The sequence below is a fragment of the Ruditapes philippinarum genome, unplaced genomic scaffold (assembly GCF_026571515.1).
Source record: "Ruditapes philippinarum isolate M1 unplaced genomic scaffold, ASM2657151v2 ctg466_1_1_1_1, whole genome shotgun sequence".
Classification (NCBI taxonomy): Eukaryota; Metazoa; Mollusca; class Bivalvia; order Venerida; family Veneridae; genus Ruditapes; species Ruditapes philippinarum.
This window is the reverse complement of record NW_026858741.1, coordinates 60706-85411: the sequence shown is the minus strand read 5'-3', so window position 1 is coordinate 85411 and position 24706 is coordinate 60706. Positions and strand designations below refer to the sequence as shown.

The following is a 24706-nucleotide window of genomic DNA, read 5'->3' as shown; positions in this document are numbered from 1 at the left end:
GAACAGCTGAAAAACTTTTGAAGGCAGATTAATAAAATATTTATAGCCTCTAAAAGCAATTTATTTTCAACCTGAATTAATTTATGGTTTTGATAAGAAACCTGATACTATTATTGTCTATATAAAAAGGGAAAAATAATCCTTTAAATGACAATATTTGCTCTATCAATCATGTGTATCATAAAGCTTTAAAGAGCTTATGTTTGTGTTTTGTGTGTTGTGCTATATTTGGTTTGTTTGATTGGGTTTTTTTCTAGTGCCTAGAAGTGCCACTTTGATAGGTATAGAATTTTGTTTGAAGTTAGCTGGCAGAAAGAGAAGGAAGTAGAAATGATAGGCACTTTAAATCACAGCCATCAGATCAATAGCAATTCTCTGATACTGACCAATTTTCACCGACCTATCTTTCTCTCATTTCAATATAGGAGAGTTTTGTCTGCAGAATGAAAAACTTGTTGTTTACAAAATATATACATATATCAAGGGTGTTTATTTCTGGATTCTACTCTCAGTAGGTGAGGATATATAATTAATGTAATGTGTTAAATGATAATGGATGTGTAATGATTGATACTGAACTTCGGTATGTTTTTTGCTTTTCTTAAAATTCAGACAAATGCCATTACTTTTCTGATATTTGTGTTTGTGTTTTTTATTTCTTAAACAGGAAGGCAATTTGTGCCCTATCTCTTTTTTGTTGGTGTTCATGTTTTAGTATTAAGGTGTAGTCATTATGCTGGTAGTTTAAATGCTCAGTAATTGATCCCTCATGGTGTAATTTGGTACTATTTTCACAAAGTGAGTATATTTCGGTAAAACAGTTAATTGTAAGTGCCGATTTTAATCATCTAGTTGATTTATATTTAATTATTCAGCCCCCTTGGTGTTAATTCATTTATTTATGCTTTAACTGAACCACTGGTGTAGCTGTGGTGTTAAATCAGATAAAAAAATATTGTTAGGACTTTAAAATATTCATCAGTGTGAAGGTACTTTTAGTGCACCATAAATATAATATTGTGTTTACTCCGTATTTAAATTGATTTAAATTTAGATTTAGTAGATCATTAATACAACGTAGTGTTTTGCATTCAAAATAAATGTTGCACATCATGAAATGCACCGCAAAAAACGTCTTTGTTAATTATCCGCCATGACGTTTATATCGTTTTAAATGTCGGTGAATATATGCGGAGACCATTGAAGTTGGTAATACTGGTTTAACAAATACGGCCTTACAGCTTATCTCTGAAGGTATTTGAGCAGAACAAAAATTTGATTATTCCGAATTTGAAGTGTTTGATATTGGCCTTCACTGGGGTTTTAGAATGTAAATAGTTTTGAAAAGATAGTTAAATGTTCGGCAATGAGTGTAATGAAAGGCTTGGTTTATCTATTGATATTCAGACAAATCTAGTTTATAGAAGTGACATAAATGACGCAAGGGCTTTTATAGGTGAATGATACTGCTCTGGCGGAAACTAGACACTTAAAACAGTTTTTGTTAGTCACGGATGTACTTACAGTGGGGGTTATTGTGGTTTATAACTGACTCAATAGCAAGGTAGGAGGTTTTTGAGGATTTGTGAGATTATGTTCTTACTGTCAACTTTTCTATGTGTTATGTGAGGTTAATTTTGATGAGGGGAGTGGAAATGTTTTGAGTTTAGGAATTTTGTTTCTGATTTGGTTGTAAACGTTTGTGTGTTACAATCTTGTGTGAACAATTTGACGCTTAAAATCTGATTGATATTCTTTATTTTATGAGATTTTTTATTTTTTGTTTTCTTTTGTAAAAATGAAGTTTGGTTAATTTACGGAAAATCTCAGATATGGATTATCAGTGTAATATGGCTGTGTATATGGATTATATTCAGTCACAAGGGGTAGTGAGTCCCTTTCAGCCAGGATTAAATGGAATGTATCCCTGTCATGACATGAGAGTGCCTGTATACCAGCCAGGTTACGAGGCAAGAAATGGTTTCACAGGGGACATACATAGCCTGTATGAGTGTGAGCCACAACAGCTGCTTAACTACCCTACATCTGACCATTCTGTAGGACAAAACTTGTTTCCTCGGAGGGTGGACCAGCACTTTATGTACTCAGAGTTACCCTATGCTTCTGGTGTACCCCACTATTTCAACAGCCAATACAACTCGAACATCAGTAAGCTGACCAGTTTACCAACAACAGAAAGGATTCATACTCCGATAAATTCTTACAATCAAAACAGATTCTCCCATGTTTTAGCTGGTCATAATATGTCAGAAATAAAACAAGAAGTTCAATCGGAAAATGAGTTTGGTAATTGCTGGTATTTCTATGTTGTTCTCCTCATTTCTTCATTTGTTTTTCCATCATTATGCCTTGTTTGTTTTTGTGAGAATTTTTTTTTTTGTTGAGATTTTGCATTTGATCATTATGTATGATTATGTAGAAAATCTGCAGTCTAATTGAGCCCTATACAAGGTGGTTAAGTATGTTTTTTATACAGGCTAAAACAAATGTCAGATTGTCATGATATTTGCTGTAACTCTATAGGTGTTTTGATCTTTTTCTTTTAATGGGGCTTTTTTGTGTATGTGCGTGTATAAAGGGCTTAACAAATTATTCTGACGTTATCAAGTTTAAGATGAGGTAAAAAGATTGTTTATATAATCTTAAATTGCAGGAAGGCGTGGTTACAATATTGCTCTGTTTTGTTATTAAGAGTACAAAACTTTGTCCCAAAATGTTTTGTTTTTTCCAGCTGTATTTATTATAATTTCATGGCAAATTTGATGTTTTTTTCCAAGTTAATTCCCAGGTACAAACAAATTTTTACCATTATAGCTTAATCACATTAGATTAGCCAACTTGTTTGATTTATTTTTGAAGTTGTAACTGTATAAATTTGTTATTCCCCTCTCCCTCTCAGGGGTGTCTGTGGCGGAGTGGTAAAGTGTGTTACAGAATGTCAGTGGTTCTACTCAGGTGCCCGTTCATGCCTGAAATAATGCACAGAAGGGCACCTGAGATCTTCCGACACCAATTAAGCTGGAACGTCCCCATATGACCTAAACTGTGTTGATGTAACATAAATCACAAACAAACAAACCCTCCCCCCTCTCACCCACAGAGTAGCAAATATTCTTACCTTGTCTATTTATCTGACAGCCAAATGTCAAGATGCATGTACCTGGGTTATATATGGATGCTGTGCTGGCTTGATGAAATGCCAGTGTTATATATGTATTATTTGGCTTGGGATAACTTAGTATTATCCTTTTACAGGAAGAGCCATCCTAATCACATCTCACCTCACACTGCAGAGTATATAGCTTTGAAATCTGCGAAAACATGTTTTTTGTACACTTTTAGTACTGGGAAAAAATAAATCAAACCCCTGAGATGTTTATGGACACTAATTTAACCTTTATAAATCCGGGAGAGTAGTGAGTTATTGTGAATTATCTCAAACTTATGATGAATGTACCACTGGTATTTCCTTAAAGAACTTAAGTGTAGACGTTGAATAAGTTTTGCCTATAGACAGATGCTTGCTAAACATGACATATTAATATCCCTGTTTTTTTTTGTACATAACAAAAAAGAATATTGTCTGCAAGCAGAGTGAATGGAATTATTTCCCTGTCTTATTTATCTCCAGTGTTTCTTGGCAAGAAGTTGTCTAGATGTCTGATGTTTATGGCATATTTTAATACCCTATACTGATTAAAATGCAGAAGCTATTTCGAAGGAAAAATAAATTGCATACTGATTTATTGCAGATATTACCATGGTCTCGTAATGTTGTATTTGTGTTCTCAAAATTGTTTTGTGTATTTTCAGTTGTGAACTCAATACTGCGGGGCGTAGAAATTGGTGGAATTGCTCCCAGACGGCGCCCGCGGGCTGTTAAACAGGAAAAGGAACAACCAAACTCATCTGTGAGTAGTAATAATCGTAAAATGAAAAAATAGTCCTGGATTATGATATCCCAAGTTACCCTCTGATTGTATTAGGGTATATTTACTTTATAAAGTGATTTTATCAGACCAGTGTTATAGCTGTGGATGTCTGATAGCATTGCTCTTCAAATGCAATAGGGCAAGGTACATTACAGATAAAACTAATATCCTACATATTGTTTTTAAGAATAAACAATCTCTACATAAAGACGGAGATAAAACCGTAAAATTCTTCAAATTCAAAAATGTTCCATTCTTATTATCATATCACCTGATGGCTTGTTTCAATGTTTGTGTAAGAATTACTGTTATTTAGAAAAGGGCATTTAGAAATGTATTGATTTAGGTTTATTCTTAGCCGGCTCACAAGGAAAAAAGGTCAAAGAATGTAATGAAAGCTTACTTTGTTTGTCAAGATAGGGTTTGAATAATGAGTGTTTGATAGATAGCCAGATAAAGGTGAGATACCATATCTGAGCAAAGAAGTTCTCATTTGATGATTGGATATCAGATTGGGATAAATCTTTCACAGTGACCTTCACCTGTGATATTAGTATTTGCTGTTAGTGATAATGAAGATAATGAGGATTGTTATTATTTAGGTAAAGATTGAAAATGTGTTTTAACTTAAAACATGGCCTCTGGGTCTTATTAGTCAATCCACTTGACTGACTGGAGAGATTATCTACAGACTTAAGTATTTGGCATGATATAATTTTGAATAGAAGTAAAAATGGCTATACCATCATTTTCAATCCATATTTTAATTCAGTTCATTTATGTAAATGAAATTGCAGTGAGAATTGTAACACAATCATCAAGAAATTGTCTTAAGTTAACTTAAAGCCTGTGCACATGCCAGAAAATCGCAATAATTACCAACAATAAATATCCAGCACTACTCCACTACCTCCCCCACCCCTAGATATAAGACTGATGTTAAGAAACTAGGGAAAATAAAATAAATGAACTTTTTGAACAGAAAAGGAAGGGTCTGTCTGACTGTAATGAGGCCTTTAAAAAATGTTTTCCATTAGTATGAGGATCTTGTACGGGGATGTGACCTCTTAGACATTAAGGCATTGTTAACTAGGATGTAATTAGAGATCTGATGCTATCAAATACAGCCTTGAATTGATTTTTTCACTGTAGATACTTAATGTAACATCTTGCTAGTAAGCTATCATCCAGCATTACAGCAAAACATTCACATACAATGTACTGTAATATGATATATTGGTTAATTTAACATTTACCTTCGTCATTTTGATGGACTTGATCTGGTATTTAATTTGAGACTGTTCTTTCATTGCCAAGGGGCATTTGTGGCTGAATGGTTAAGTTGGTTGACTTCAAAGCACTTGCCTCTTACTGTTGTAGCTTTGTTGGATTCTACATGTGAAAAAGCTATCCAGCTGGCTTATAGAACATTTGTGGTTCTACTCGAGTGGACTGGAGTGCCCCGTTTGTGCCTGAAATTATGTGCAGAGGGGCTGAGGTTGTCCACCACGTAACCACCAGTAAAGCTGGAAAGTCCCCATACGACCTTTATTGCTTTGATGCAACATAAAACCCAACCAACCTGTAGCCGGATAGATTCCAATGTATATTGTACTAATATGGTCAGATGAAGCTGTAATAAATAAGCTGTTTCTCCAAGTTGCCACCACCATAAAGTTGATAATATCTTACTATGAACAGCATTGAATTATAGATTATAGTTATAAATACTTTTCATGTTCTTAGTTGACTTTTAATTTCTATCTTTGTGTAGAATATTGTTCACAAGGTCCACATGGTCAGGTTTTTGAACTAGATATAATACAGCCATGATGGTCCCAGATTTTGTAATGTTAGTTTTACATTGATTAGGTAAACTATGAAGTTGATAACAGTACTTTAACATTTTAACTTGTATATATATCACTGTTTGTTTTAGTGTAGCAACATTGTCAAATGTACATATGGTATCATAACAGTATTAGATAGCTTTGTACAAGATCAGATTGAGGTCAGTCATTTGTTAACCTTTGGAATATTTGCACATCTATGCAATTTTACAAGGTTCTTAATGCTGTTGATTGCTTAACCCTTATCATGCTACATCATATCTTATCTGAACTTGTCCAACTTTTATTCTGGACAAATATTTCTACATTAATTAGTGCATGTGTACTTACTAAATAGGGAAGAGTGCAGATCATGAATCTTGGTCTTCACTTATTGCATGAGTAGTACACAGACTCGGTGTTAATAAACTCGTAAGTTTAAAGCAGGGCTCATTATACACTGTTAAATGAAACGGTCAATCTTAAAATGATGTCAAAGTTGAAGAATTGCCCTCATGAAACCCAAACTAAAACTGGAAAGTGTTAGCACAAGCGAGTCCAGTGTTACTGTTTTGCAACTAAGTGGCGTATTGTGTCAGCATGTCCGTGGATGGAGAACATGGGCTTTGAACTTTACATCACATCGGGTTTTATTAAATGATATAGCTGCATATATCAAGCTGTCTTAATTTTAACTGATAAAAAAGATATAGTATTGATGGCTGTGTTACAGATTACAGGTTGTTGACCTTGACCTTGACAAAAAGAAGACCAGAGAACACCAAGGTACTCACTGTTTTAATGTATTAAATTTAAGATGACATTAATTGTGTTATCTTTTTGATAAATGTTTGATTTAGCCAAGCACTGGCAACCAAGATAGTTTAACAACTTTAAAGAGATTCAAATGGAGATAAGAGGGGGATTGGGTGCAAAATTTAGAGCTCTTTGTCAATAGAAGACTATAAACACTGCCATTAAATTCCATATATTGATTGAACTTGTTAATCTTTTGTTTATATTCTTCATTTATGTTGGAAGTTATGGTTTAGATTTGTATAAATAGTCCAGTTTTGCGAAATTAAAAAAAGAACAAAAATGGTCTTTGATGACAAAAGGTAATTCAGGATTACTGTTATTTAATCAGATTATTAAATTCTGACATTTTAAACAGAGAGTTTCTTTATTCATCTGAAGGAATGGTTGGAAACTTCACACACTTACTTGAGAGAGTATCAGAAGGTCACTGTCCAAGGCTGTATCTCTAACATGGATTTTGACAGAGTTATAGCCCTTTTTGAAAATTTTACTTTATCCAGTCTCTTGTGTTACTATCAAGCGCTGAGAGCAGTTGACGATGCTTGTTGTTTCTTGTTGTGACACAAAAAAAGAAAAGAAAAAAGAAATCAAGTTTTAAGAATTTGCTTCAAAAGTGCTGTAGGAAAGGTCTTTTAAAGAAATTCTTTTTAATACAAAATGTAGGTAATTAATAGAATATGTACATTTAAGGTTATTGACATTATTTTTAACCTGCCAGGCTAAATGTTCAATGACCTAGCTTAAATCAGGGTTATATAAGAATATTTTATTGGCAATCTTAATAATTATATGGTTTTGCATGGGCCGGTTGACCTTCCACTTTATTGGTTCAAACAAATGATATGTCAGTTAAGAAGTACTTTGTTACATTCTCTTCTAGATGGTCAATGCTGCAGCTTAGTACAGATCACGTAGGGTGTGCGGAATTCCTAGTTTGCATATTATTGTATACAATCCCTGTTGTGTTGTCATATATGATGAATCAGCTGGAGACTACTAGTATTTTCCTTTGTCTTTGAATAGTAAATTGAAGCAACACGGACTAACTTAATATCCATTGGTATACATGTAAGACTACAAAAAACCTGACATTAGTTCAAAATGTGATGGTGTGGCCGATTGGTTTACCACTTGGACTACTGTTATTTAGGTGTTGCTGGCAGCGTGGGTTGAAATCCCTGTGATGCAAGTCATTGTTTTTTCTTGAGCAAGGGACTTTACACTCATATTTCAGTACTGGTTTGTACAAAGAGTGACTTTGACAGTATGTCGACCTGTAAGCTTATTACTTCCAACTCAATTGAACTGATATAAATTCTGTATATAATGAAAATGTAAGGAGTCTAGAGCTAGACACTTACTCATTTAGTGACTGACTTAATTTTCATGAATTGTAATATGTAAAAAAAAAAAAAATGTGATTTGATTAGATGGCCTAGAATGATTTAATTAGTAATGCAATGTCATCAGTTTTTAGAGTCCCACATTATTGCAGCAGCTGTTTCATACATGATTTATTGTGTAGTTATTTAGAATGGACAGTTAAATATGGAGTACATCCATCACAAATCAGTTGGTGAAGTGTCAGCATGATAATTACTTGATAATGTCATAATGGTCCTAGTGCTATAGCCACTAGTATAGAGCCAATCATGTCCATACATCCTTATTAAAACTACTCTGTAAGTACTGTAAGTTATTTAGAGAATGACTACTACCAGCATCTTGTCATTGTCTGAATGGATAAGGATACTTAATGAGACTAAAATTGGCGGAATGTACATGAATCTGATTCATTGATAAATGATAACAATTTGGTTCATCAAGTCTATAATAAAATACTGTAATACCTATACATTACACAACAAGTAAGTAAGTAAGTAAGTAATAAGGACTTTATTTAAAGAGGCTAACACCATGGGTTTCCCGATTTTTCATGTGGGCCTATATAGCATATACATGTACATAACATTAAACAAATATACATACAATAAACACATTAAACAACATATATACATAGAACATGGTATAATTCACCTGTTTGCTAATAATTTGACCCACCGTCCCAGTCTTATTTTGGGAGACATATTACAAAAGACTAAATTCGTTCAAAAAGTATTAACTTCCGTGCAAAGGTCATTGTTGCCAAATTTCTATGATGAATAGCGACGATTCAATTTCTTCACAAGAAACTGTTCATACATTCTATGGTCCTCTTTCTGCTTATAACTTTCTAACATTATTAAAGGAAAGGTTTTGTAAGTGCCCCAAGGTCATATCCTCCTCGATTTCTTGTTGCGTGATTCAAAATAATTTTGTTTGTGACGAACTATTTATTCATGAAATAAATTCCGCCTACAATACCCCTGTAGATGTGGTTTATAACAATTTGCGGAAAACTATGTGTAAAACTGACCCAATCCCATGTTTAATTATTTGATTTCAACATTGATCAATAGATGTTTACATTTAATTTTGAATTTGTATGAAGCAGAAATTTAGAATACATTTGTAAAGTACGTTCAGTGACAATTGTCTCGGGGGGCCTTTTGAATTTCACACACAAAAAAAATAATAATTCAGGATTTCTTCATTCATTTTGTTAATATATATTAGTCTTAAAAGCTATTGATTTTTAAAGTTCTGAAAGATTAATATTACTGAGATTAGTCCTTGACCTTATATACAAAATGTAATGGAACGGCAATTTTAGATTTGCTTTATTGATTGGACTCAAAAGCGTATTTACTTTTAAAACAGAGTTGGCAGCCTATGATTATGTTATTTGTATAAAGTATTATTACAGTATTAACTTTTTTGTTCAATAGAAAACTGTCTTGCGAGCACGTAAATTATTAATGGAATCTATTATACTTCAGTGAAGTTATGTCAAGTCAAATTGAAAATTTTCGTCAAGTTTTGTTGTAATTAGTTTCTTACGAGATCTTTTCACCCTAAGTACAAATCGATCAAAGAAAGCAAAAATAGCAAATGTTGGCAGTTTTCCCTGTCCTTTTTTTCTCTCTCTTTTTATTGTTGTAATTTGCTTTTAAGAGAAAATGGTTTATTTTGTTCAAAAGATTTAAAAGATTTATGGCTCTGATACAGGGTGATTTTACACTATAATTAGGGAGACCATGCTTGAATTGGTGACTGTAGTAATCATGTAAAGAAATAGGGCTTCATTTTCTAGAGCATCATGTGCATGATTAAATTAGTTTCAAGGTATTTATAAGCTTCATTTAGAGATGAAGCTTGTACTGTCTTTGTAAAAGAAACAATCCTTCATAACTTTCCACTTTCATTACTACTCCGTTGCATTATACTGCACTAAAAATTTCAACAGAACACCACTGGAATACAGATCTGTTGTACTTCACTTGTGGGGGAATTCTTACTTTTTGGTGCAAATACAAAAAAAAAGTCTTTGTATGCCAGGCAATTTTTTTACAAGAAATGTTTCATTAAACTCTCTTAACCTAATATATTCTATAATGCTTGCAATATCATGACCTTGGTGCAGAGATGGGTTCATTCTTTATATAATTTAATAGGAGTTAACCTGTGACTGCACTGAGGTGACAAGATCACTGTATAATCATCTAGGTCATTGGCATGTAAAACAAAGGAAAGAATATAACAATAACTTCTTATCAAAACTAAGCTACTGTATAACTTGTCCTTTAATCATTCAAATCATTGAACTATGATTAGTTTAACCATATTTACTGTAGCATGATTGCAATAAAAGGTTAGAGCCTATTTGAACCTCTTTTGAATCTGGTTCCTGAAACTGACTGGTGTTTAATGGAGGAAACATTGTTGTGACCTCATCAGGACTTGAACCCGTAAACCCTTGGTTGAAGAGGCAGGCTTGCAGAGTAAAACACCTTTCAACTGGGTCATCTCTCTCTCTTCAACCTCTACTAGTAAAGCTACAAAGTCATATAAATAACTTTTAATGTGTTGATGTGGCTGGTGCACCCAACAACCAAATAAACAATTACAATCTCTTCAAACACTTGATCAAGTAAGGGGCAAGTTAGGTTTGAAGTTAATGGTATGATTTTGCTTATTCATATGATGATAACACTAATGTAACTTGTTAGTTCACCTTGGGATTCCATGTTTCAATCAACTGTCATTCAATACTGTCATACAATACTATTAAACAGTACCCTCATATTGCATGTCTCACTAGTAATGAGATCAGAGATCTTTGTTTAAACTGAGCATTGATTTTCTGTCCCTATTCTCTTGTGACTAGGCTTGTTGGTGTGGTGCAGCTATATTTGTGAAGCATTCTAGTCAATTATTCATGCCAATTGCTTTATCAGACCTCCATTACATTTCTGCTTAATGGGTTCCCTATGAATCAATGAGTATTGAGTAAGCAAAAGAAGGGAAAAAAGACTTGTCATTAGTTTTGCCCATACATGCCTGACTGGTGGCACACAAGTTTTATTTGCTGTCAGATTGCATGGTTTATAGTGTAGGCTGGCCTGACTCAATACTGATGGCAAAAGGCTAATCATTTTAGGTTTCAGCAAGGCATGAGGGTAAGGTTGTTCTGTTTTGTATAAAATAATATTATTTTCTTTTCCTTACACCAGGTTGTCCATTGTTTGCTTAAGTCTGACAGGGTAATTATTGATTATAAAAATAACACCTGGTACAAACATAATATATATTGATGAAATGTATGAAGAAGTATTGCACCAGACACAATATAATATATAATACAAGCATACATATACATTGTACTTTGTTTTGAACAGCTTAATGCGGATAAAAGAATTCTGACGCAGGTTACTAAATCCATGAAAAAAAGATTATGTGGTTTTTCTATGTCATATAAAAGACTGCTGTGAGCTTAGGTCATAACAGCAACTTGAGGACTTTATTGTGTACATAAAGGTCATGTAAATGGTTTTGAATTGCTGGAGTATATGCATCTCTAAATAGCAACAGCAGGTGAGGTGGTTTTGACCCCTGGTGTTGCTTTAAGATTGTAATACCAGAGGTTAGCAAAAATCATCTTTCCTGTTTCAGTGCCATATGACTGTCTGTTCTTGGTCTACACTGTTTGCTAATTAGTCAGTACATATTTTGAATTTTTTTCCTAATAAAGATAGCCTTGTCCATATTGAAAGATAGACTGGTAGGGTAAGGGCTAATAGTTACTTATATGGACTTGTCCAGCTTCCATTTCTGGAACTGTCAATTATCAATTAGGGACATTAAGATTAAAAATTGAAGTTAGTCATGACTGTATAGAGCCTGATCAGACTGCATGAGTTTGCATGCATAACAGAGAAAGGGTTTAAAGCTTACAGACATACTCTTGGAAAGCTATAAAGATGTGAAATGTTTGCAAACTTTGGGTCCAAAGATATAGCTCTAATGTTGGCTTGATTGGAGGCAGTATTTTAAACATCAACATGGTTTGTCCTTGCTAGCTGGATCAAGTGTAAGATCTAATGTATTTTGAATATGTCATTGCCAGTCAGGTTTAGGTTCTGATATCTTCAAGGACGCTTCTAATGTGTTTCAATTATGCAGTAGACTAGCAGCAGGTGCTTGTATAATGCTTGTTGAGAAATTTACTGCTTTAAATGTACTGTATTTGTGGCTGAGATGAGGGTAAAGTTCATGGGAGCCAGTGCACTTACAAATGCTCACTTAAACTCAAAATCATAGTTTATCTTCTTTATAAACTTCTTTTCAGGTCCATGCAGGTTATTAAGATGGTTGAAGAAGATGTTTATGATATAAACAATGAATTTAACTTATTGCATGAGCACTGTACAAAAATTGTGGTTGGATACAAGTTGATTTTATCTGAACATAAATTAATTTGGAGGACCAATTTCCTTAGTGATTGTAAAATTTAAAGAGAATGTATTTTACATTTATACAGTTGAGTTGAATTGAATGCATTGCACAGTCATTTGCATTCAAATAGTGACATTGACTGGATTTGGGGTGTTTTTCATGTAAATAAGTTTTATAAATAGATTGTTGATACCACCTTTGAATTGAGTTTTCCGTCACAAGTTTGCATTCGTGTCTCACAATATTGCGTGTATAGTATGACGGCCTTAACCTGTTTTCTTATTGGTTTTCCAATTACAGCGATGGGAATTGGGTACCTCCCACTTGAGATAACATATCCAATTTTATGCCAAGTCACCGATACATGTATAACTTTGTGTCAAATAAATTATCGTCTCATGTTTCAACTTCTTTTCAGTTTTTGTCCCAAAACAAATCTGTTCCAATGGTTAAGCATGACACAATGATAAAGTATTTCAAATATAAAAAAATAGTACAGAGATGTTTCATGTGAAAATCATTCAAATAGAACTGAATATACCTTTCCAAATATGGCTCTCTGTACGGTAATATTACTTCTTTGTTAACAATGTTACTATTTTTGCATTCCTCCATAGCAAATATTTGTTGTTTTGTATACTTCCTTTAGTTTATTAATGTCCTTCAGTTTATTACTTTGAGATAACAAGGATTGTTGTACTTCTACATTGTATGGTTAAAAGGTCATTATTTATTATCAGAATGAAGAATTTGAGAATATCCAGCTTTTCATTTGTTTAGCATGGAAAATAAGCTCATTTCAATTTCATATGTATGATATGTGCTTCAGCTCCTGATCTGAAATGGCTTACATGTCATGCATATAGCAAGGGTAGCTTTGCTTTTTATGTTTTTACAGTCTTTTATAATAGTGACAGTGTAAAGTTCTAAACAATGGTACCTTTCAGCTCTGAAAGACTAAATGAGAGACCCATCAAGGTGTTTTTGCCGTAGCTTCCTTCCAAGGAATATTTCGAGAATTGGCCCTTCTGCTGCTTGTAGAAAAAGCCCTGACCTTTTGTCTTCCTTTACCAAAGAAGCCTGTGACCTATATTCTATACTCTTTATTTTCATAGGGCTTTTAAAGCCATACTGAAATGAATAATAGATTCCTATAAGTGAAGCATTACTGATTTGTTTTATTTCTGTTTATCTGGATTGTTTTGTCTGATGTTTTCCTATTGGTCTCTGGGGAACAACAGTTATAGGCATCTCATCCATAATTTCCATTATTGAATGAACATACTGGGAAGAAGATTGTCATAAGATAAATCTTATTATGCTGAAAAAACACAAGTTAAATGGAAAAAGCTATACCATTGTTAAAACCCCTGGACAAGGTCGTTCAATGTCACTAAGCTGATTGGTATCTTATATAGACAAACATGAATGTCCAAAGGTGATTTGAATTTGCATTTCTGTCTTAATATAATGGTAAGATTCTGTTTGTTTGACAGTTAAATAGTTTTAATATCATTTAGCTTAAAACTAGCAAGTTGCCAACGACAATGGAAATCAAAGAGTACTTCAATTTCATCGCTACAGTTTACAACAAATTACTGTTTCAGTGTACAACCTTCCTCAGATTATTTTTACAGAATTTAGAAAACAGTATTTTACATCAAATTACTGTTTAAACACATCCAGTTATAATTACAAACTTTTACCACAAATGCTTTTAACACGCACACAAATTGCACCTGAAAACCCAGGTTAAGCACTTTTTCAGGGGGAAAAAAGCAAACAAACAACCTAAAGTTCTGTTTCTGTGTTAATGAATTTCCCAGACATAAAAAATGTAGGATACCATTTCCTCTGCACACTTGCTTTCCAGAATCTGTAATATGCCATACTAAAATTGTGTCTGTTTCAGTGCTCTGGGACGATGTAAAAAACAAAGTTCATGTCCTATGGGCATATACATAGAAGTGTTGTAGACAGAAAAAGATTCCTCATACTGTTAAAAAGGTTATTAGCCAGTCCTTTGGACATGTTTTGTTGATGACATTTTGCCCTTTGTAAACTGTTGGTATTTGTGCTCAGAATAAGTATCTTTTTGAAATATGGAAAGGATGAAAAGATGTACAGAATGAATTTAGGAACACCCTAGAGATATATAGATCAGACTTCTTACATGAACCTTCTAAATTTGGATAATAATTATTGAATAGTAATTTAAAACCTCTTTGGCTTCCAGAGCTCCAGCTTCCTGTGCCACCAGAGTAAGGAGCGAGGCGTGTAGTAATATATGGACTTGTTCTGTACAGTTTGGGTCAATATGATACTAACTGATGCTTAATTGTTAGGTTGTAGGAATCTTTGGAGTAAATTTAAGATCAATTAACAATAGACAGTTCTAAATTTAAAACGATTTAAGTCTGTTGGAAGTAAATGTGAATGCTTTGTTGCTGCGTGATACCTGACCCCCACCACTTACTGCAGAAATGTTTTGAGATGGTCCCCCAAAGTAAGAGTATAATAGCTGTTTTGTTGATAGCTTACTGTCAGTGTTATTGCCAGAGGCGGAATATCTTAAAACTGTAGGCATAAACCCTATACCTGTAATTTACAAGTGTTGTTCAGATAGTACAGTCTAGCCTGTAGAGAATGTTTACAGTGTAAAAATATCCTGGTTCACATGATTAATGTCCCATGTATAGATTACATTACATTGCTATCTGTACATTGAACAAACAAGCCGAGGTCTGCCTATGTCAGATGTAGGTCACGGTATTTTACTCATGGTTCGGATCAGTTCTCACACAGCTAGCTACTTGCACCTACCACGTGCTACACCCTGCTGCATATGGTAGCGACTTGTTACGGATTTGTTAAACAGTTTAGCTTGATATTAAACAAACTTTTTTTATCCAGACGGATTTATTGAATAGCTTCATTTGGACTGTTAACTTCAGTAAGTGTAGTTTTGTTACTTTATGCTTCAGCATTATTATCAACAGGTGGTTTAAAGATATTTGAACACTTGGCAAGTTTCTACCATTCTTTAGGCTATATTTAACTTTTAATGAGGCATAGAGGACCTTGGAGGTTGACGATATGTTTCAAATTCATTTTAATTGGAGATTTTAATTGTTATTTTAATATTGATTTAAGGCAAGTGGTTTTGTACGTAACTTATTTTATTCAACGATGGTCTATTTTTGTTTCGTGATTTTGTACCATTATTAGTACCTGGGAGAGTATATTGGATTTTTTGTTTGCTTGTGAAAAATATGTTAGAACATATTAGCAGCTCTTCTACTTACAGAAGTTGAATTATTGGATTGAGGGATGGAATGTTGGAAAATAACTTATAGTATAGATTTTACCTATAGCTGATAAATAGAATACGTTCATCATGATAGTAATAATGTTAGGATTCTCTGCGGTTTAACAATGGTTTTTCTGTGGTATTAATCTTCTTGTTGGTAAGGCTTTTTCCTGTTTTTGATTTTCTGTTGTACTGTTAGCGTAGTATTTTTAAATTAAAATTAATTTGTAAATGGTAAAGAAAATAAATGTTTTTAAAACTGGTGTGTGAAAATTAAGGCATTTAGATGATAATGGAGGCCTCGTTGAACAAGGGGAAGAGAGATGGCAGTCTGCTTTATCTCTGTGAGTGATGGCAGTTAGGGGGAGGTGGGGGGAGGGAGAATTTGATACATCGAACCACTGACCTTGTCTGTTCTTGCTTGGTTTTTTCTTCTGTGTATATAGTTGGAGAGACAGGAATAGTGAACTAAGAAAGCAGCTAATTATCTTATATTTGATAATTTGTTCTAAAATTTCTGTTCATTTATGGGAGGGGGGGGGGGGGGGTGGAGAAGCACCGCAGGGGGATGGTTAGGGGTTTACATCTTTAATGGGTTTAACTATGTTACTAATCTGATTAGATCATTGTTATTATGAATTATATTGTTATTATACATTGTATAAAATGACGAGAGTAACAACTATAAATATATAATTTTAACGCCTCTGCCTAACCACTTAAATATTTGTCTGGTTTATTATTAGGTTTTGCGTCATTAGCAGATTTAATTCCGGACTGTGCCCAAACATGCCCCATTGAAGTGTGCCAACATAATTGTAGTTATAAATGATTAAATCGCTTATATGTTTGAAGGACATACAATGACAAAATTTATGAATACACGGCTTATTGTCCAGGTCAGGCTAATTTGTTACAGTAATTGATTTTCGTATTTATCTTTAGGGAGATTTGAATGCAGTGTAGTAATCTTTGGCAATATACACAAAACCTCGCCAGGTATAAATGTTTGTTCATAGTCCACATTGTTTAATTTATGAAATGGGTTTATGATTAGTGTGTACTGTAGATCTTAATCAGTTTTGGTTGACCTTTAGTGCACACCGAAAATAGAGCCTTTGTGCGAAGTCAGCCATGTTTGTTATCAATCTGTTTTCGCTGTACTTGGCCCCCAGCCAGAGAGAAGAAAGAAAAACACATTCCGACATTGTACAGATATTGCTGGGGCACTGATGGGGAAAAAAGATAGTAATTTATCAAGTTGCTGTCGCGTATAGTATAATGATGTTAGGGTTTTTTTTAGCCTCAATGATTTTTTTCTTGGTTGATTTAATGAATTAAAGATTTATGTAAGCTGTTTACATTTCTGTTATGTATTATGTCATATAAAATGCGGTTTGTTTATTGGCGTGAAGGGATGAATTATCATTAAGACACAATCAGTGTAATAGTAGTTGTTTCTAAATAAGTATCATATCGAACAACAAAGAATCGACAGTGTTATGGTGTTAAATGATTTATTCTCTCAGTGATGTTTGCTTTTCATGTGACCTTTTCAATTTGTCAGTGGTATTAGCAGGTGTAGTATATCTAGGTGTACAAGAATAGGATTTGTGTAGAGGGAAAGAATGATGTATTTGTCTGATCCTGTGCTATGTTGTGATCTATTTTAGATCTGCATCTCTTATTACATACCTGTTCCACCATGCTATCTTTACATTGATTTTCTAGGATGAGCAGATAAAGTCTCAGAGATCTACAAATCAAGATAGCTGTGTGACAGGTCCTACTGTAGGGAGATATATTTACAGATATTGTTATTGAATAGACATTTATATATACACATTTCAGAAATAACTGATTCATATTTTACTGTATCAATGACAGTTGTTGTGATTTAAATGAACGGTATTTTATTTGTGAATTATAGTGCGTAATCAGATTTTGTTGGATTAAGACACAACTGTTTCATCGTGTGTAATAAAGATTATTCACTTTGTTAAAGTTGGTGGGATATATTTTTCAGGTAACATTCTGTAAACTATATATTAACTTTTTGTACAAGGTTGCTCTACAATAATCCAGATTGACATTTGGAGAAAGAAATGTTTCAAGGTCATACGCTGTTGTTTGACATTTTCATAGAATTTATTTATTATGTTTTTGTTCTGGTATGTCATAACTTGTCAAATCTGGTAATTTTGGTATTGGTAAAATAATGTACAAACATATAAAGAATTTGATACTAAATAGGCCTAAATGCTGAGATAATCTGACATAATCAATTAAGGAACAGAAGAATGGCAAAACACCCGATAATATGAGTCAAACAAAGTGTAAACATTGATATTTAAATATTGATGTAGTAGTTTTTATGACCCATATATAACTAGGCGTAATATACAATTTGTCTATTTATGTAGTTATGATGTAATAGCTATATTTAGTGTTATGTATTGCGTATTATCTATAGAAAGTGTGGTTTATTTATTTATAACAATGATAGATGAAATGATGCCCCGCTGTATATGATAATCACTACAACCTGTACCTGTAAATAGCCTGTTAATAACCTGATAAATGTATACTTTCAGACGCGGACAAGTAATTCTTCAGTGACCCACACAACTTCATCATCACGCTGCATATTGCCGCCAAAAAAATCTCGATCTTCACTGCAAACCTCAGCACCATCTACTACAGCTGCCATCACATCCTCTATAACTGCCGTCACGTCGCCATCATTAGACACTGCAGCAAAAACAGAAATAAAAGGTACATAACTTGCCAGATTAAGTTCAAATATTGTATTCAAAAATCTATTGTTTACATTGCCCTACATTGCTTGATTTTAACTGTGCTTACACTTTCAAAGCATCCAGACCCCAATGTTTTAAACTAAAAAAAAATTGCTAATATTTTAAGGAATTTATGTGTTTTGTCAGACAGACTGGTCTTATAAAATCTATGTTGAAAAATTTGAAATTAATCAAAAAACCTTTTGCTGGCAAATGAAATTAAATGATCTGTATTTGATTGACCTGTTTTGGATTTGCAAGTTCATTTATAAAGATTCTTTAAAAAAAAAATCTTGGCGGCTTTAGTCTTGCCTCTTTCAGCGTAATTATTTCTGATGGCGAAAAAAGTAGAAATTTACATTGCAAATTGGCACCACTGAATTTTCTCTGCAATCTAAATTCTGGCGTGATGAAATCCGCAAAAAGGATGAGAGATGGTACAATTTCTCTGTCTTAATAATGGGAGGATCTATAAAAAGAAACCATAGAAAATATATATGAAGGTTATATCTTAGAGTCACTATTGATTATTAACAAGCTGTGAATTTCAGCTGGCACTAGGTTTTAACATAAAAGCTTCCTTGTAGAAAGTGGGCGTCTGGCGGTAAATAGCTCATTATTTACAAGCTTATATCATGTGGAAAAACATTATGTCTCACCAGAATAAATTCCATGAGAAAAGTATTGCAAAAACAGTGAGGGATAAAACAAACGTTCCAGGTTGATTATCTTTTTGCACTGCCATATTGCATGTTGTTCTCTTAACATAGGATAATAATAAGTACTATAAAATCAAGAACTTTGTCAGGGAAACCAAGGATATGAATATTGGATCAAAGTTATTATTCACGACATAAATTATCACGACCTTGATAATGATGCACCTTTATCTAAAGTGTTTGTAATGGTAGTCTTATAGGATTGGTCATGGTCAATTTTAATTTGCCGTTGTCGTCAAACATAAAAGGTCAAGTTTTAAATGTTCAAATGTCAGTATATGAAACACAATAGGTCACATGACTGTTGTCATTCACTCACTTCCCTTTTATAAATATTCATTGCCAAAAACGTAAGATCTGCCGCGTAGACACAGGAAGTGTTATATTTCAACATGGCCGTCTTCTTTGTTACCATGTGCATTTCCTCAATGTGGCTTGTTTTTTTTCATTCATTTTGTACATGACTCATTGCATAATCACAGCCATTAATCTTGCAGAAAAATCTCCCTCTGTTTACAATCATAGGCTGCAGGGAGGACATGTTCGAAAATATCCTCTCAAGATATTGAACTTTTTTTTTTTCGTTATCAAGAGTGAGAGAGAGAGAGAAAAAAAAACAATATGAAAAGTTTTAGTACCTTTATGTTTGAAGATCTTATTAAGTTATCTCAGATAAATTGAAAAGCTTAAAGGTGGAGCTTGTACCACAAATTGGGCCAGTTGTGGTAATTAATTAGGGGAGCTTTGATTGGGGAGAAAAAGGTTGTTATTATTATGTGGTTCATTCTATTCTACTGTATATTGATTTTCATTGGAAATAATTAGAAAGTTGTGCATTTAAGTGAGCACTGTGACAGGGTTGTTAGCAGGTGACATTGATTAGTACAGGGCCTGAGCTTGTGAAGTCAGCAAGGTTATTGATTGATGATAAGGACTCCTTCATTTGCTACTATAAAACATGGGGAGTGATGGATAGCCTAAATAGTCAGGCATTGTGTCATATATATCCCTTGGGGGCTTTCTCAACATTACACCTTGTGTCAGTAAGTTAAATTTTATGCTTCAGGCCACAGTCGTCTTTTTCTTAGCATATTAAAATGTTAACCACTTCACAACTTGTTGTTGAATAGCCAGAGGTGATTTCTCGAAATTATTTATAATTCAAGCAGATTTAATCATTTCACTGATAATAAAATACACAATTTTATAGAGTAGTTGTGTTTGGTAAGCCCAATAAAAATGTTTGCAAAGATTTTTAAAGAGTTAATTTTTCTCATCTGATTGAGGCTATTTGTTGAACATTTTAACCCAGCCACCATTGCAGACCAAGATCAGCCGGCAGAATCATTCTGTTCGCTATTCAGTCTGTACTTATTTTGAAATTACCCCCTTAAAATGATGAATGGTTTTGTCTAAACTGTAAAACAGTGCTGAAAAATTGGACAAGTCCCATGGTAAGGGTTAAAACTATCTTCTGTAATAATGAGACATATTCAGTGTTATTTCTTATCTTGGCTGTTGCCAAAGATATCTCAACTCAAGGTTAGGGGTATAAAGTTCATTTACCTGTACTTAGTAGGGGAAAGAATTTCGATCATGATATCATTGATAACTCCTTGTTTCTCATGTTTTAAAACAAAAGGCAGAAACGTAATGACATAAAAACAACATGATGCTGAGAAAATATCATTGTATTAGGAAGATAATACTTCTTAAATAACTTGGAAAAATAACTACAGGTTATGTTATCGACATTTCTGAACAATGTAATCACTTTTAAAACACCTAACTTAATATTAAGGTAGGAGAGAAAATTGCCCCCTGTTGTATATTTCTACTGGCTATTACTGGAGCTATGTCTAAGCTGGTTTCCCAGGGAAAGAAAACAATTTACTATATTGTTTATAAATAGTGATGATATCTTTGATAAGCTGACAATATAAATGATGAAAATACACTTGTTAACCAGGAAAATATATAAAACCCTTGACAGCCTTCTCTTATTTCTATTGATTTTCATCAGCAATTTACACTGGAGAAAGATTATAATGGAGAACATGGAAGGCCGTGAATTATTCAGACTATTGGAATTCATAGAGTAGTACTATTGACAGATTTTGCGACAGCTGTTGTTTAATATTTACATGTTTTCATCCTCTTGTCTGCTTTGATGATAATAAACATGATACAATGTTAGAGCGATTCATGTTTTGTGTGTGATTATTAGCTCGAATATAGTTATATAATAACTGTTCCATAGGTAAATCTATCCTTCACATTCAGGTCAGATGTCTGTCCAAGTTGGAGTCGCATCTTCATTAATTTCATGATACCAACCAATTTTTCTTTTTAATGGAAAATCATACAGACATTGCTTGGAATGTGATCATGACAATCACCTTGTTTTGGATGCAAGAACACATAACTCTGTCATTGAATTTTACAAACTTACCCTCCTTTTTCAACTTTGTTCAAGTTTTCCAAACCTTGTCACTGAACATTTTGAGATAAATGCTTTGGATCTAAGAATACTGGTTCAAGACTATCACTCAAAATTGTAAGCAACAGAATAACACTGTCATGATTTTTTTAACAAAATTATGCCCCTTTCTATTGGGCTCAAGTTTTCAAACGACAGTTTTTTTAATTAATAACACTTGTAAGCCAGTTTAAGTATTAAGCTGTCTTATGGGCAGCTGTTGCTGTATCTACTGTATAGATAATTGTAGAGTACTTACAAGTACAGTTTTCATTGTTTAAAGTTTATGTTTCAGATCGTTAATTGTTTTCCTTAAGTGCCTTATGATTAATCTAACGCCTGTAAACCACTTGGGATTTCATACAAACACACAGAATTTTAAGTGATTGTAAAGTATTGTTCAAGCATGTGTATTTCAACATTGTAAATTTTTCCCATAATGAGGATAATACTATTGCTAACTTTTGACACAAACAATATTTATCTACCAATGATAAATAGATAAAAGTTTGATATTAATAACCTCTACAGATAACATCTGATATAAAAATCTGATAAAATATGTTTTGAGATGACCCCCAAGGAAAAAAACCACAAAGCGGTTAGATGGTATAGTTTCCCCGTCAGTTTTACGATCTGTACAGCTGTCACTAGTTAAAGTAAGAGGTTTTTCAATGTGAAGAAAGCCTTCCTTTGTAAAAGCTGTAATCCAGCTTTAGAAATGCATTGGAAAACTTAATTTGGTTTTATTGTGATTCAACATTTCTATTTGTGAAAGAAAGGATTTTAAAAGACTTATGTTTAAACTTGTAATATTTGGTTTTGTTTGACTTGGCATTAATAAGCGTAGAAGTAAGTAAAATGTTTTTTTCTGTATGTATATATTTATTTATATATAGATTTCTGGTTGGATTAAAGTTTGTACAAAGTTTAAGTTGTTTGATAGTGTAGTGACAAGTAAATTATTTGACGTGGACTTTAATGATTTTGAATACACTGACTTATGAGATCTCCGCTTTTTAAATTGTAACATGTTGACTGATATTGATAATGGGATTAAACTAACATTGAATGAACAAGGGGTGCAGTTCTGTACAGAAAGTTGTGAATAATTGCTTTAACAGTACCTTGAACAAAATCATTGAGTCAACTTTAGTGTTGATAAGCATGGGACATTTTCTATGAAGATAAATTTTTTGTTTACTTTGAAATAAAACCATGCAAGGGGACCATTAAATTAGGAAACCAGCAAGTCAGGAAAGACAGTTAAGCAATTTATAGGGTTAATTATAGGTGAAATAGTGTTGCGGATAAGTTTTATGCAAAGCGGATTAAGTTACCATTTGTCAAAGGCCGTCAGAAATAATTACAAAGTAAATATTCGTCTTTCTTTGCATGGCTGACTTGTTTTGAAGATTGAGAATCCAATTACAAGACGAAATGTAAATATATTCTTTACAATGATCAATTTCAATGGGGGAATTACATTACGCCTTTGACAGGTAAATAGCAGTAGTAGTTTGAGGTTTTTATTGCATATATTTTCATGTTTTGTACTCTTTGCTTTTATGTTACAGGTCACGCTTAGTAATTTTGTTTTAAGTATTGAACAAATGCACTTTACTGCTAAAATAAACCCCCAGACTTGGTGAACGTAGAAAAATATCTGAAATGGCGGTAGTTTCAAGTGCATTAGATATGTCTGTTAAATGGAAAACATTTTTTATCAGTGGTTAAGAGCAACATTGTGGTTAAATGGAAGGGTTTTTTAATTTGAGCATGAAAGGGGAGATAAAGCAGGAAGTTTTCATTTATTACATAAAATGGTTTAAGGCAGTAACCTATTGACTGTTATAAATTATTAAGATTGTATTGATAACCATTCATGAAGAAACATTTAATCAGATCTGAGAGATAATTTTTTTTTGGGATCACTATGCTTCAGTAATGCTTATTCATCTAATTTTAGTATGAAAACTTAATATTTTGATAAGATATAAATAAAGACAGTGGACATAGGGATTGAAATGGGTGAGAGGAAAAAATAGTGTTAGGACAGGAAAAAGAAATACATGTATAAAATGTTATTCTCATTCAAGCTTGCATTTGTTTAAAAATTGAATTTTTGCTATGAATGAAGAAAAAGGCTTCATAGTTGACAGAGAATGACAAATAATAAACAAGTTTCAAAGAAAAGTACTGATTCTTTCTGGTAATAAGGTTTCAGGTGTGTCAAAAGTTTGTTATGTATTTCAGTAACCCTTCCCATTTATGACTTGTTTAAGATAAGAGAAACTTTCCTTGAAATGTTGGCACATCACATGGTTAGCACAGCCTCCATAGTTGGTGCACCATAATATTGACTGGGTTGTGAGAATCACTGGAATGGAGCCAGTAATGTCATAAACAGTAGGCAAGATTCCTGGAAATCAGTGAGCCTCTCAAGTGCACCTGCCAAACCGATTAGGTCTGCCAGAAAAACATGGCACAGTGACAACTTAAACATCACCATGTCTACCTTAACACCCATGAATTGTTTTCCTTTTTTTACAAGGTCGTTTCACCACAAAATGCTATGATTTGGTTTTACATTTTTATAAATAGAGTTTAGATTAAAATTATATTATAATGGAAAGTCAGTTGGATAAATAAAAAAGAATGTTTTGAAAACAAAATGTAAGTCAGAATAATTTGGTAACCAAGGATAACATAAAGCAAGTTGTAGAACAACATTGGCCTTGATCTGATTTGCTTTGTTTCTCACAACAGTGATGCCATATGTTACAATAGAAACAAAATGTTTATGGTAATCAAAGAATGCAATATGATTTAAGATGGAATGTTGGTAAAAGTCTTTTAGTACAAGTAATTACATAGATTGAACAGATATATGATCAGCATACAGGGTTTATTTCTGTATTTAATGAGAGCTTAGAGGATATAAATGTTCAGAATAGTAATAAG

At 33.1% G+C, this 24706-nt stretch overlaps 1 protein-coding gene across 4 annotated transcripts in view; it reads left to right on the top strand.

The window, feature by feature from the left end:
- Positions 1-24706, top strand: part of LOC132754098 (protein split ends-like) — a 117721-nt gene that overhangs the window by 66264 nt on the left and 26751 nt on the right. For 2 of the 4 annotated variants that reach the window (XM_060744693.1, XM_060744692.1), the window contains exons 6-7: positions 3835-3932; positions 18341-18521. In XM_060744693.1, coding sequence (XP_060600676.1) covers positions 3835-3932; positions 18341-18521 — 279 coding nt within the window. The other 2 variants (XM_060744694.1, XM_060744695.1) reach the window with 2 other exon arrangements.